This window comes from Triplophysa rosa, linkage group LG9 (genome assembly GCF_024868665.1).
Source record: "Triplophysa rosa linkage group LG9, Trosa_1v2, whole genome shotgun sequence".
In the NCBI taxonomy this organism is placed as follows: domain Eukaryota; kingdom Metazoa; phylum Chordata; class Actinopteri; order Cypriniformes; family Nemacheilidae; genus Triplophysa; species Triplophysa rosa.
The window spans coordinates 15,033,899-15,049,293 of record NC_079898.1 but is presented as its reverse complement, the minus strand read 5'-3'; the positions used below and the strand labels follow the sequence as shown (position 1 = coordinate 15,049,293).

Sequence of the window (15,395 nt, the reverse complement as noted above, 5' to 3'; positions counted from 1 at the left end):
GGTGTGTTTTATAGTGTTAAAGACACTCAGTCAAAAATAAAAAGTCTGTCATCATTTTCTTGCCCTCATAACATTTTAGGCCTATATGATATTCTTTCTATAGGAGGTTTAGCAAGATGTCTGTGCTGTTCTTTTTAAACAATTAATAATATAGAGACCAAAATGACTGAAAACATACAATGAATATGCACAACATACAGTATGTGCTTTTCTACTAGTCTTCTGAGTAACTTCTTATGTGTCTTGTGAACTTGTGCAACGAGACAAATTTTAATGTGGATGAAGTCAGATGGAAGTTGCAACCTTTAAGCTATGGAAAGGGGAGATCATTTAACATTAATATTTTGAAATTGAGTTACCATAAGTTTTCGTCTGTTCTTCATACAGTAAACAGGAACAGAAACATGCAGTCAAGAGTGTTGACATTAGCTACACTGAAATATGACTCTAGTGTGCCCACATGCCTCATTACAGGACTAATGGAGGTTTGAATAACTACTGCCTTATATTTTCAGATCATCATGATTATCTGTTATGTTTCAGTTTCCTAATAGAGGAAGTAAGAAATGCAGTGATCTATACAAACATAAATGTGATATAGAGCATTAGGGAAAGAGGGGAGGTTTGTATAAGAATCTTTAATTTTGTCATTTCAGTATTTTGTTCAAAAAGGACCTGTTTTTATATCAAAGCAGTTTTATGTCAAAGCAGATTTATTTAGATTTAAAATGTGTGAAGTGCACAAGAGGTGTAATGTGCTTTTGATTTAACTTATAGTAAACTTCACATGCTGAATTAGGTGTAAGTTTGACATTTGTGCCCTTGTTCCTAAATAAACCTAAAAAGTAAAAAAGTGGGACAGTTTACCTCACTGTACCCCAAAGAACTTCGAGATAGTTCAGTCATAAATGAAAATTCTGTCATCATTTACTCACCCTCTTGACATTTCAAACCTTTATGACTTTCTTTCTTCTGTTGAACACCTGAAGATATTTTGAAGAATGTCAACAGAATATTATTGGTCCCCATTGACTTGCATTGGTTTTGTGTCCATACAATAGAACTCCATCGGGACCAATGTTTTTGTTTACCAACATTTGTTTTGTGTGTTTTGAAAAAGAAAGAAAGTCACACAGGTTTAAAATATGGTTGTTTTGCTTTGAAGTTGCACATACATGTACATAATAAAGCCATGGACTGAATTTACAGTACATCGTGTAAAATAGTTCAGTAACTCAGCTCTAGTTTTGCACTGAAGGGCACAGATGCGCAGTTATACTCGCTCAGTTGTGAACCAGTGACCTCTTTGTTTTAAAAGTGCTTGATCCTCAGAGGCTTGTTCTTAGGGACATTACGCATGGCATCGCTGTGAGTCGCAGGTATAACAGATTCTATTAATAACCCAATCAGAGGCCAGCTGGCTGTTGACAGGCCAATGAAATCAAGGGTCAGTGGCTCCTTGGGGAGAATTGATTAGAAATGAAGCACTTACGCATTCTCATGATGGTGGTAAAAAGACCACTGATGTGTTGTACTGTCGCATGTGGCCACTAATGAAAGCTCTCAATGTGAATGACAGCCTTTATATGTTGCCTCTCACACAGGGCTGTATTGAGGTGTCATGTGTTTGCAGGTTAGATTTTGGACACCTGGAAGTTATGTGGTTCAACACTTCAATGGTCTCATTTCAAACTAAAGCCTATATTCTTGATCAGTCTAATAATCCAAGAACATTTTTGTATCCTGAGGAAGAGTGTGTAAAATTGAGACGCTTAAGCAAACTTTTTTATGAATTTTGAATTTTTGAGGCTTTTTACATTTCCGTGAGTTCATTGAGTTATGGATTTTTTTGTTGCTTGATTTGATATTTACCTTTCATATACTTAATGAGCGTTTTTGGTTAAAAGCAGTTTGTGCCCCACCCAGTTGTCGTGTTTTGAAACATTTTTCTTAAAGTTTGTCAATAATGACAATTCTACAATTGGTCCCAAACAATTGGATTCTACATAGCTTATTTTATGCTATGTTTGCAGCAAAATAACCTTTTTTGCATGTTAAATGACATGTTTTCACATTTTTCCTGTCATTTTTTTGTCATATTACAAAAATATTTGAATATTCTGTGAATTCTGTAAAAAAAAATTTTTTTTACATTATACGTGAAAAATCTGTAAAAAAAAACAGATTGTTAGATCTGTAGAATTTTTTTTTTTTTTTTACAATTGTTTTTTGCAATTTGTTTTGTTTATTATTATTTCTAGATGTTATCACAGAATTCAGTGTTTGAAACTCTAGTTAGAAAAATGAATTGAAAATACGGACTGATATAAAATGTAATTTGACATCCTGAGGTTGAAGGATGAATTTTTCTTGTGCCTGACCATTTTACGAATAAAACTTACAAAGACTTTCAGGTCTGCAAAGTTCCTTCTACTTCTAAAACCTCCTTGAATGCTTTCATTTTTGATTTGAGAACTGAGAAATGTTTAATGAGGACCTCTTTATTTTTATATCTAGTAGCAATATCTTTTTTGGCACATTCATAAGCATTGAAATTGTATTTCAGTTTTTGTCACCAACTTTGAGGTTAGATCTCAACCAGCCAGTTGAAACCAGTTAGCTTGTGTTTTGTAGAAAAACTCAGTTAAAATCTCATAAGACTTTAGACTCAGAGTCAAAATATCAAAGGTTACTTTCTCCTCAACATGTTATATGAATTATTTTTATTATTTTTATTCTGCAGAGACTGTGTGTGTGTATACATTTGCTTGGAATGATAATTCTGTGTCTGCTCTGGAGCCTGCTGCCTGACCCTTTGTTTATTGTTTTCAGTCCATTGATCCTGTTTAGCCATTTGGAAATGCTCTCGTGATCATTTTACACTTCATCTGTTGAGGTGTTCATGTAACAATTGTCTATTTTGTCACATTCTGCATGTCAGGGTTATGCATGCAGGAATTGATTTTTCTTTTTGATTGCAAGTTTCATATCCCCTTGCGTGGGCCATGTGAAAAGCCACACCTCTCTGTCTGTCTGTCAAACTAGTTTTTTCATGCAAGCTAACAAGAAATGATGTGGGCTCAGGGCTGGGCAATATTTTATATCTTGATATCTTTCCAAGTATTGATGATACTCTGTTATAATAGTTTTGCTTTTGAACATGAATAATCAAAAAACAAGATTTTATGTTTTCACCAGTTTGAAAAAGGGAGCATTATTTGGATAGAATATTCAGTAAACAAAGAGCCATTGACTTCGTTTTAATGCATTTTGCTATATTTGTATAATGTAAAGGGATCATGAAATTGCTTGTTATATTATAATATAATTTAACAGTATTTAATATTCTTGATATTCTGAAATTTTATATTTGCAGCACAATTATCTAATGTTTGATATATTTTGATAATTCATATATTGTCCAGATATATTGCCATATGATAAGTTTGTCTGAGGAACAGACATTAATAATCTTTACTTCCACTGAAACTCCCACACATTCCTGTTAAACAGATTTTTCTTTGGTTCTGCATTAAAAGTTCTTGTTTGTCTGAGCTGTAGTCCAGTGGTTAGTGTGCCACACACATATACTATATGAGCTGTTGGCTCATGGGGACCAGGGTTCGAGTCCGGCCTGGGTCATGTCCCGATCCCACACCCCAACTCTTGCCCTCATGCTCCTGTCTGCCTTAACTGGCCTATATATAAAGTTCTTGTTTGACCCATTTGTTTTAGTTATGGTCTGTGGTCTAAACATGCCTATTTTTCATTGTTAAGGGATCAGCCCAGTGTTTTTGATTTATGTCATTCATTGGTCTCGCCTCTCTTTTAGTGGAAGGACTGGAAAAATCTTCACTGGCCAACTGTGATGTGGTGGGAAGCTCACAGTCTGCTCCGCTGAAAGGAAAGGGGAAACTCTCTTCTCTGGGAAAGATCTTTAAACCTTGGAAATGGAGGAAAAAGAGGACCAGTGATAAGTTCCAGGACCTCTCCAAAGGTACTTTTCTGTGTAGTCATAGTCATTTTCTGTGCTTTTTAATGTTTGGGACAACACGTAAATGTAAAACTTATTAAACTCAAAATATTATAGCTGGCAGCTGCCTGCAGTGTCTGTGGGCCACAGTGGCCATATACAATAATGTCTTGTATTAATATCTTGGAGTACTTTGTGTTCTTTATCTTTATAGTTTTGGAGAGAAAGATATCCACCCGGCAAACTCGAGAGGAGCTCATAAAGAAGGGTGTGCTCATTCCAGATCAAGGTGAGATTCATAATAAATGAAGGGAATATGATACAGACACATCAATATCTTCAGCTTCTGTTCTGCAATATTAAAATAATTAAGTTGTTTGAGTTAACAGTCTTTAGCTAGTGTAATAGCTTAAAAACGGTTTGTTTGAGTAATGTACATTGTGCTAATTTACAGAAGATAACTTTCTGAAGTGCATTTTATCAATGTTTGGTGTGGCGTGGCTAGCAACTGTTGAGCTACTGGAATGTTTTATATTCTGTTAAATGCCCGAAATTTAATAGCAAACACAATTTGATCTGTTTGTTTGACTAGCAATCCATCTTGAGTCTTGAGTGATTTTTGTAGTACCAAGGCTCTTGTCGAGTTTGTTGAGATCTCCTCTGTATTGAAGCATAGATATGCAATCTACTCCAGATTGGGTAAAAAGATAACTCGGCCATGTTTGCCTATCTTTAGATGATCCCGTGAACACAGAGACCTTGAATGGTCATGCAGGGTCCAGTGGAGTCACTGAGAAGGTCAAAGTGGACATTGAAACACCAGACAAAGTCCCTGAAGAGAAAGCAGAATTAGCAACAGTTTCAGAGGACACAGAAGGTAAAGCCATTTTGGACGTTATAAAATAAAAATGGAGTTTCACAATCTCATCATCATTTTCTGCCCTTTTTTGGTCTTTTAATGTCAAGTCTCTCACGAGGAACATTACTAAACCAGAGACCCAAAGATTGACCCTCTGATGCTTTGTTCTAAAATGTTCTCGAGTCCGTTAATGTCTTTTGCAGCATGCTTATGGTTGTGTCTTGAAAGTATTTTAGACAGTGCATGTGTGATTAATATTAATATGACTATCAAAACATATAGCATTCCATGCCATCGTACCATATTATCATGCCATGCATGTATAATGTCATGTCTATGTTAACATTATGGGCTTCAGACATTAGTTAAAGTCAAAGTTGGTGTTATCATCATTTTGAGGATGTGGTCAAGTCTAATATATTAAGCAAATGAAGATGTTTGTAGAACTATGAGATAGTGGTTTTGGCTTTAATTTACTGTGTTCAGATGCTCCGCCCTGGTTGATTAATGTGCTTTATATCTCAACAGATATTGTTACCTAAGAATTACAAGGTTCTATCTGACTTGTTGGTCAAAATTAAGGTTTTTACGTGTTCTCATTCTGAGACAACTTATTTACTTTATGTGAGGGTTTTCCTTTAAGTTGTGTACATTTCGCGACTATTTAAAAAAGGTTCTAGTCGAACTCTAACTTGGTTCTATAAGGTTCTATTTGAGTTAATCAGCACTTTGAATGCACACAAGATGACCAATCAGGATCAGCTTTCTTTGATCCTATCCTTTTTTCTTAAATTTTACAATATTAAGCATTAAATGTCAAACAGTCAACAAATTAATTGATGGGTTCCTAATTACAACAATAAACATTAGTGTGTTATTATAATTATAATATATAATGTTATTATATATTATAATATTATAAGTATTAAATGTCTTTTTTTATACATGTAAACACATTATTATTATTATAAGTAAACTGTTTGTGTTGCTTGAAAATCGTTGCTTCAATTAATATTTTGCAAGATAGAACCTTATAATTTGAAGCAGAAGGTGATTTTTTAGAATGAAAAGGTTCAATCTGATTTTTACCTGTTCCAAACATCCCCATTTACAAATGTGAGAGGATTTTGATATTATACATTAATTTGGAACATAGCAATAGCTCAATATCTCAAAACTGCTCAGAATGCAGATAGAACCTTATAATTCCAAGGTGACGATATGCCTGATGTAATCTCCTGACTTAAAAGTAACCATCTATGATGATGGGTAATATCCTGTTTGGACTGACATCATTTTGGATGTATTATTGAAAGCCGTGGGCAGCTGGAGTCATGAGTTGCAAGAGAAACATATTTTTAGTATTTAGAGGCCCGGTTTCACAGACATTATATTAGATCATAGATATTTATGTCACTTTTATAAAAATGCCTTTGAAAAATACATTACTGGTGTGCATATTGAGACAAAACAATGGCCCTGATATATTTTAAAATATTTCTGGGCAAGTTATATTCAGTTAAAGGCGCAGTTTTTTATTTACAGTAGCGTTGTATTATAGATTTGCAAAGAATCGCTCAGTCCAAACACGACGGTGGCCACCACAGTACAAAAAGATGTCGTTCTCATGTTGACGCAGGGAAGAGATCATGCGGGCATTAGAAAGACTGTAGAAAGAGCGATGTCTTATGTATTACATTAAATAAAAGGTCTGTGGATTTTACGTTTAAAAAGAAGGATAAAAGTCAGGCAGGAGCTAGGACCTGCGTTAATATTATAAAGACTTTCCAGCAGAGACGCGTTAGGACCCGCGGTACTAAGGCTTTTAGCAGAGATACTCACAGATATCTATGGAGATACTTTCCAGCAGAGAGACGTTGGAGAGAAAGATCGTCTTAAAATCACCTCCGAGGAGGTTGCTTTGATTCGGATCAGTATGTGAGTAACATATTAACATTCCAAGATATGTTGTTGTTGTAATGTTAGCTGTGTGACGGAGCAGTTTTGTTTATCTTGAATCGCTTTAATATTGTACTCGTCCAGATACTGGAGAGAGCGCGTTGGCGCTAAAACTGTAGAGAGAGAGCGCGTTTTACTCTCTTACTCAATGATGAATGAATTTACATTTAATCCTCGGGTCACATGCGTTCCGAACCGTAGAGTACGATCCGTACGGATCATCCGCGATACATTTCACCACTATACTGCAGCGGAGAGGAAGAGGAAACGCGCGTTGTAGAGTTGTTTGTCCGTTTAGGGCTGCTGTACAAAACATGGCGGAGAATTCAATGTATGTAGGGCCGCTCTGTTTGTAGTTATAAATAGCTTATTCTAAGGTATTAGAAACATAACGGTTCATTACGTAAGGTCTTTATACACCTCTGAAGAAATCGTTTTGTATATTATATTGCATTTCTGTCAATAGATCCTCCTCAAAACCCCGTATTGTTCCTTTAAGACAGGTCTTACATTCATTTTAGTCTAGGACTAGCCTTAAGCCTTGTCTGTGAAACCGAGCCAGAATGTTCTACAACAATTCTCTAATTGTTCCCCCCCTTCTCCTCCCAATAGTGAATATAGGAAGTGGTGGGAGGAGGAACTATGTTTACATAAGCAATAAAACCACTCCCGGCTATGAGTTACAGGAATTTTGCTATGGGCGAGAGACGTTTTTAGCCTAGAACCTTAACTCTAGACTCTAGATGTCAAACAATGGATCACCTTGGCATGTTTGAAGATGTGCTGTAACAGCTTTGAATGCAGTTTGTCTTATAAGAATTTAAAACCTGAAATGTTATAAGGAATAAATGAAGAAGGACTGTTTGCAGTGAGCATTCTCCATATCAAAAGTTAGAAGTGTACTGCGATTATTTATATTTCCTCAAAAAATATTCTTCCTGAAATGCTCTTTATACTTTATATATTCTCTTTATAATTTGGTTGTTGACCTCACCACAACTGTCAGTTTGCTATTTGGGGCTCTTGTGAGTCAGTAACAGTTGAGGCTCTGCTCCTCTTTGCTCCTGTAGAGAAGAAGGACAGCAATCCCAGCCCACAGGCCAGTGAGTCAAACGCTCCAAAAACCCCTCCTAAAAAACAACAGGTCACACCCCCTAAAACCCCAGGTGAGGCCTCGGGTGCAGGTGTGAAGAGAGGGGGCCAGGCAGGGGCCAAAAAGGTGACCAAGAGCACCACTAAGCAGGTGACCGCTCCTCCTCCTACATCCAAACAAACCACTCGAAGTGCCACACGTGGCAACGGTGAGTAAATCTGTCAGTATGGAGCGTCGTGTGCATGCTTAGTGCATGAAGGGGCCCTGTTTGTTATCTTTTCCCCCTCAACCGGCCTCACTGGGATCCAGATGTCTTCTTAAAGAGCAACTACGCAAACCATTGATTTGTCAGTTGACTAGTTTGGGTTTATTATGGTGTGAAAGGGAAAATCGTGACTCATTCGTGACCCAGCATGACTTTGTTTGATTGTTTTTCTGCCTGCATTACGTGTGTATGACTGTCTTGTTAAACATTATAATCATTTATTGATGATTGCTTTTGTCTGAATGTGAAACGTGTCTCATTTGCATGTTAGCGGACTGGATATGTGCTTTATTCATATCATTGTGTAACCGCAGGGGCTCTCTGCCACACACTGTGTTCTTCCTTTTATCTTTTTATCTGTTCATTGTTTGTTTCTGGTGCTGCTCAGCGTTGGTGGCTTGACTCTTTTAACAGAATATATATGTATTTGATATTTATGGTCATTGTGTTTGCATATTTCATATCATCTCAAGAACATGAACTGCTTTCCATTTTCGTTGGAAATCCCGAAAAAAAAGCCATATTATACTTCCACTTCCTGTCTCTTGTGAATGTGAAACTAAACTATCAGAGGAGAATCTTTGGTCACCTTTGCATGCATTGGATTTGTTTTGGTAGAGAACATGCATGTGAACCTGCACCATCTTAAGTTCTTGTCTTGATCTTGACATTTTTTACTATATTTTTCACAGCTAAACCTACCAATGCTAAGAAAACCGCCGGCACATCCAAAGTTTCTACTCAGGCTTCAGGACAATCTTCTTCATCCACCTCCTCGAAGACCCCAAAGAACAACAGCTCGGAACTGAAGGTAACACAAGCCAAGTCTGGCAAGAAAACCGAACCCTCCAGGTCACCACGACCCCCTTCCAAAGGTTCGTCTGAGACGGGCAGCGTTCCTGAGGAAAGCGCCTCTAAAAAGGACCAAAAGAAAAAAGAGGTGACCTCTGATGTTAAAAGGTCAGTTGAGGAGAAATCTCAGGATAGGAAGGGTCCAAAGGGTCATGCTTCACAATGTTCTTCGGAGCCGAACAAAATTCAGCCCCATGTTAATGAGGCGACGGAGGAAACGCCCTTTACTAGATCTTCAAATGAACTTTCTTCAGATAAACCTGTGAACACAGAGAGTGATGTGGAGGAGAAGACAACAACGGACCAGACACAAACGTGAGGATACTTTTATTATTCATTGGTGGAACTTGATTAACATTCTAGTTTTTATATTTATTTGAATGTTGGAGTAAAAGCATCTTTTCAAAACCACATATATAAATGAGTGAAGCTATAGACCACTTTGCAAGATGTAAGCACTGCTCCAGCTGCACTGGACACTTATTTTTGAGCATTTTATTGATTGCAAAACTAAGTTTAGCTTTCAAATGATGCATAGTTTGTGATCATTTATTGAATAATAATGTAAAACAAAGGTTGTAAAAATGCAGACATGATAAAAATGCCTTTTTAATAGGCCAATTAATGGGCCAGCAGAGGGATAACGGAAGCCAGACATTATCGTTAAAAGCCTTGTCAATATGGATATTGATGGCACCCATTTACGTCTATTGTGCGGACACAAAACCAATGCAAGTGAATGGGTGCCAGTTAACAACATTCTTCAAAATATCTTCTTTTGTATTCTGCGGAAGAAAGAAAGTCATACGGGTTTGAAATGACATGAGGGTGAATAAATGATGACAGGACTTTGGGTGAACTATCACTTTAATTCTAAACTTCAGAGAGAGGGTGGAAAATCTACTTAATCTACTATTATCTAAAGTGTTACATTGACCTCCTCCTCTGCCTTTTGTAGGACTGAAGGAGAGAAACCACAAGCTGTCAATGTGGAAAACCCAGAGGTGACCTTCATTCCTGACCCCATCACAGAAAACCATGCCAATGATTCTGATTCAGACGGGCCTATACTCTACAAGGATGATGAAGAAGACGACGAAGATGATGAGTATACCTCTAGTACGTGCACTTGTTTGCCTTGTGTTCATTGCATGTCCACTGTTTTTCTGTCTATCAGTGAAGGCATTTAAAAAGAGATCCGCATAAATATTATGTAACTTGATTAAACTTGTTTTTGGTTTATCTGACAATAGCTTTGAATCAACAGCTCTTTCTGGATTTGTTCAGAAAATTCTACTACATGGCGTGTCATCAGCCTTATGTTTATGTGTAACCACACACAACATTTCTAGGAGGCCTCTTTCTTAGTATTAACATTTTGGAAATTTCTCCACAAAAGACTTTTTGGCAAAGCAGTGGTATAAGCATGTACTTAGTCAAACAGGAAAAACATGCTGTCTTTTTGACACGCTGGTAACTGTGCAGGTTTCTTGCTGCCAGCGCACTAAACTCAACACATTCCTGCAAAGACTAATGCCTGTTTCTCATTTTCTGTTCTTTCCACACTGCATCAGAAGAGGTTTCGCTTGTGTCAGAAAGCAAGTGCATGAAAGCGTTTGCTGTATTTTTGTTTTCGTAGGCTCCCTTGCCAGCAAAATTCGCCGCAGAGACACACTTGCCATTAAACTTGGAAACCGACCCAGCAAGAAGGAGCTGGAAGAGAATAACATTCTCCCACGGACATCAGAGACAGAGCGGCAAGAACTATGGCAGCAGATTGGCTGCAAACTAGTCAGGTATATTTATCCTCCGCCTCCTCACTGTTTGTATTATTCATCCTCTGTACTTCTGCGCTCATTTATGAATAACACTAGTGCTGTACTGTGACATTTATTATTATAGTGACTTGTTTTGTGTTTCTACTATAGACGGCTGAGCCAGAGGCCCACCACAGAAGAACTAGAACAGCGAAATATCCTGAAACGTATGTTCCCTTAGTCTCATTTACATAGTAGACAGTTTGATTAGAAAGTTTGGATGCCATAGAGGTTTCATGAATGTTCTTGCTTATTGTTGCCTCTTGCATCGGAGAGACTTATTGAGTCACAGATGTTCTGCCATTGCTGTGATGGATTTTTTTATGCCACCTTTGTTTTAATGGGGTTTGAATGATTGGGACTAGGAATTGAATGGCGTTCTGTTCATAAACAAGTGGATATAAACAATTATTCTTCAATGAGTCAGTGTTCAAAATGCTCAAAATTCACTGCTTATTCGGCTATACAGTATTTATTCTTAGCAGGTATCACGTTTAAGGCCCGAAAGTGCCAAATTTAGAATTGCATTCTGTATTTATTGTTTCCAGAAATGTACATTTTAAAGATCAATGAATTATTATTGAAATTGGTATTGAACGTATGGAGTCAATCTTTATAATAATATGAATCTTCCTTGCGTCACTTTAGAGAAAAACGAGGAGGAAGAACAAGAGGCCAGGCAGGAGATCAAACGAAGACTTTCCAGGAAGGTATAGACTTCAGTCTGTTAGATTATAATTTGTCAGATATTGAAACAGAATGTAAATGCACTGTTTTCCAAACACTCATAACCTGTAACTAACATCAGCATAACACTGAATGAATGAGTTATGAATCATCAAGAGTCAAAGTCATTGTGACCTCATCAAGTAGACAACAGAGGATTGTGGATATGGCGCCCTCTGCTGGCCAAAGAATAATGTTAATCAAAATACAAGGAGCCTGTTTACTCAATACATTGTTTATGAATGTGACTAAATAACAATTTGAGGGTGTGGTTGCACACGCCTTTATGAATATGACTTTAGATTAAGCCATATTTTGCTATTTCAATATTGTTTGTTTAAACCCTAATTTAAGAGTGTTGTGACTGTGAGGAATGAGCAGAGGCTAGAAAAGGGTTTTTAGTATGCTGGTAATGGCCCATGTTATTCAGAGAATCGGGACACAGGATTTAAACAGGCAATAGATCATATCTGTAAAACAAGAGTAGTGACCCTTGAGCAAGAACATGTGAATCTGTTTTAAAGGTGACTGTAAACACATTAAAAGGTGACTCAAGGAATTGCTCTTTGTGTACAGTTAAGCGTCCGACCCACAGTTGCAGAGCTGGTGGCTCGTAGAATTTTGCGCTTCAATGAATATGTGGAGGTCACGGAAGCAAAAGACTATGATCGCCGGGCTGACAAACCCTGGACCAGGTTAACCCCTGCTGACAAAGTAGGCCATTTTTCTATCTTGTTATAATTTTGAATTGCACATGCAGTTCTATATAGCAGCCTGATTCTTACAAGTAGGCCTATAACTTAGAAATATAATATTTCAACACGAAAGATTTAACATGTTTATTGTATTTACATGTTAAGCATTATTAAAGTCTTGTCAATCCTTTTTGAAGGAGTATTTTAATTCTGTTATTTTTGTTGAAAAACACTATAAAAAGTCATATTACATTACTCTGTTGGTAGAGCTCAATGAATGTATTTGTTCTAATTAAAACAAAATAGTTTTTATTAACACATTTTTATTACTATAATTTTTTTTATCATTGATATGTTGCTGTGGTCACAGATGCCACCTACTTATAAAGTTTTTCATTAAAAGTACAAATACACGTGTGTCAGTATTTTATAATATTCGGAACATCATTTCGACCAAATGCTGCTCTTGCTAAACATCTTAAGACAAAATCGATTTTTTAACAGGCTGCTATACGCAAGGAACTGAATGAGTTTAAAAGCAAAGAGATGGAAGTCCATAAAGAAAGCAGACAGTTCACCAGGTAAGTGTGTGTATTCTTCAAAGAGTAGTTTTCAACAGTTCCATTAAAGAAAAGAGTGAAATATGAGCAAAAAGACATAAAGGATTGCATTGCTTCACTTGCTGTGATTTACTCATCACCCTGTTTGGGAATTAATTCCTGCCCATCATTTTGCCAGCCGGTCTCCATATTTCTACCTGGATCAAAGTGGTAGAAATGGACAGGCTAATCGCATATTTTATCTTTCATCTATCAGTATGTATTTGGCAGGAGTCTTCATTCAACAAGCCCCCCACCGATAGACTTGCTAATAATAAAAAGGTCCTATCAGTTGGTCTTTTCACAGATAGATGCCTTTGTTTGCCATAAACATTGCTCAGATCTGTTCTTGTTCTGCTGGTGCTAAAATAGCGTCTGCTCCTTTTTCTTGCCAGGTTTCATCGGCCCTGAGGCGGTGCCTGCTGGCGGGGTGCTGGAAGCCTGAAAACTCAAGGCTCTCTCTTCCTGTTTCTTCAACCATGCTTCCTGCTGGGAGACTAACAGACTGGCTCCTGCTGCAGCCGGCTATTCTCTGGCACAGGCTGCGCTCCCTGCTGGCCGTCTTGTCTTTGGTTATTACTTTCAGCCACTGGGCGGCTATAGCATATCTGAGGATGGGCCTGGAATGCCATTGCAAGCTGAAAACAGAGAGAGAGAGAGAGAGAGACCTTCACAAAATATAAAGCAATTCAAGGATTCTGACCATTTTTCAAACCTTTTATTTTTTGCACACACTAAGGACAAAACTTACACTCTTTTCATTATCCCAAGGTTCAGTGCAACAGTGCAAAACAGGCAGTGACTCATTCTTGTATTGTTGCTACTACGTGCGCGTCCACATTTTTTTTTTTTGTATATACTACAGTACCTTTTCTCCTACAGTATTCTGACAGAGTCCAGTAACGTCAACGAATAGCCGTGCATGCGAAAACAGTTTATAACACATATGTACCTGGTTCTTTCCATCAGTGTACATTAAATTGATATTGAAGTCCAGGTTTATTACTGCCATCTGTATCCTGATTATAAACACCCTCTATATAATAGACGTTATGTAATCAGATTTATGTTGTGCCTTGACAGTGTTTTTTTGTTTCCCCAAAGTCGGATTACTTGATATACATGGTTGTTGTAACATATCTGTAACTGCTGTACAGGAAAAAAAACATATAATGTTTATGACATATTCCATGTCTATTTACCTTTTCGATCTCTTTTTGTCTAAATGTCATCCGTTTTCTCAGAGTTCCAGTGAATGTGGATTTGGCTTTTGTACATAAATTGGTGGGTTTTATTAGGCACAGTGGTGCAGAGCCATATAAAAGATGTGGCAAGCAAGAGAATTTATTCAAGAGTTTTAACTTGAAAAATTGGAAAGGGCTTCTCTACATGTGAAAAGGTGGGATTTAGTCCACTAAGGAATGTGTCACACATATTGGTGCTCTATATAATATGATCATATATCAAAAGTAGTCTTTGTTAATATTGTTTTTTTGGGGAGAAACTGTTTTAAATTATTTCAGATCAGTTGTACAGACTGTGTATGATATATGTGAATACACACAAGTATATTGCACGTTGGTTTGTTTTTCTTTTGATAGAGCAACATGTTTAAAGGATGATGATAAACATCTTAACTTGTATTTACCATTTTAAATGGTTAGTAAGTCACAGCAAAGATCAAGAGAAATCATCAGAATCGTATATATTTATAAGACATATTAACATATTTATGTTTAATCTGTATTTAAACAAGATGTATTGAAGAGGCCTTTTATTACTATTATATGTATGTATTCAACATGCTTTTGTAATATATTCGAAATCTGACTCTGCATAGTAAGAGGTCAAAACATGTGAATTTCTCATGTCTTTAAACAGAATCCATGCTAAGGGAAATCTTACAATAGAACTAATATGAACATTTTGTCATTTTTATAAGAGTATCTTCACATGAGGAATTCAGTTGTTTATAATAATGGCCTAAAATATTAAATATGCTGTTGTTTTTTGTGTGTTGACAAGCGTATCTGCTTACTAAATTTGATGCTAAATGTATAAGAAATATTACCAAAGACAGAAGCTACATGTATGTTCAGAAGAAATTATTATAAATGCCAATAGCCTCCATTTCCCCTTCAGTTTTCTTCAATATATCAGATCTCCATCTGTTTCTATTAAGCTATTGTGCTAAGTGATGATAAAGGACTGGGAATGCAAACAAACGAATGCACGCGTTTCACAAAATATTTGGCCAGTGGATGTAACGCAGCGAGATCTTCCGGCTGGTTTCATTTCATGGTGCAGTCAACTGTAAAAGTGATGAGCACTCTAGTAAAAAAGCAGAGGGATTTTCTAATGGAATAAACTGGTTTCATTTTCATTGTTGGCCACTTGTTTAATAGATCATATAGTTAGAGAGAATAAATGGCATTAGTATCCTTAAGGCTGTAAGATGTTATAGTCAATAAGGTTACATAAGCTTTCTGAATTTTTATTGTATGATTTGTAGATGCTGTGTACACTCTCTAAATATTTCAAGCTGTAGATGTTATGG

The 15,395-nt window shown here is 36.8% G+C and overlaps 1 protein-coding gene across 4 annotated transcripts in view; it reads left to right on the top strand.

Moving 5' to 3' along the window:
- phactr2 (phosphatase and actin regulator 2) overlaps window positions 1-14,862 on the top strand; it is a 30,589-nt gene extending 15,727 nt beyond the window's left edge. For 3 of the 4 annotated variants that reach the window (XM_057341663.1, XM_057341666.1, XM_057341665.1), the window contains exons 2-13: window positions 3,833-3,997; window positions 4,188-4,262; window positions 4,710-4,850; window positions 7,862-8,092; window positions 8,842-9,316; window positions 9,960-10,120; window positions 10,641-10,797; window positions 10,930-10,985; window positions 11,467-11,528; window positions 12,121-12,258; window positions 12,744-12,820; window positions 13,234-14,862. In XM_057341663.1, the coding sequence (XP_057197646.1) occupies window positions 3,833-3,997; window positions 4,188-4,262; window positions 4,710-4,850; window positions 7,862-8,092; window positions 8,842-9,316; window positions 9,960-10,120; window positions 10,641-10,797; window positions 10,930-10,985; window positions 11,467-11,528; window positions 12,121-12,258; window positions 12,744-12,820; window positions 13,234-13,249 (1,754 nt within the window). In that variant the 3' untranslated portion in view covers window positions 13,250-14,862. The remainder of the gene's footprint in view (window positions 1-3,832; window positions 3,998-4,187; window positions 4,263-4,709; window positions 4,851-7,861; window positions 8,093-8,841; window positions 9,317-9,959; window positions 10,121-10,640; window positions 10,798-10,929; window positions 10,986-11,466; window positions 11,529-12,120; window positions 12,259-12,743; window positions 12,821-13,233) is intronic. The other variant, XM_057341667.1, reaches the window with a different exon arrangement.
- The last annotated feature ends 533 nt before the right edge of the window (window positions 14,863-15,395 follow it).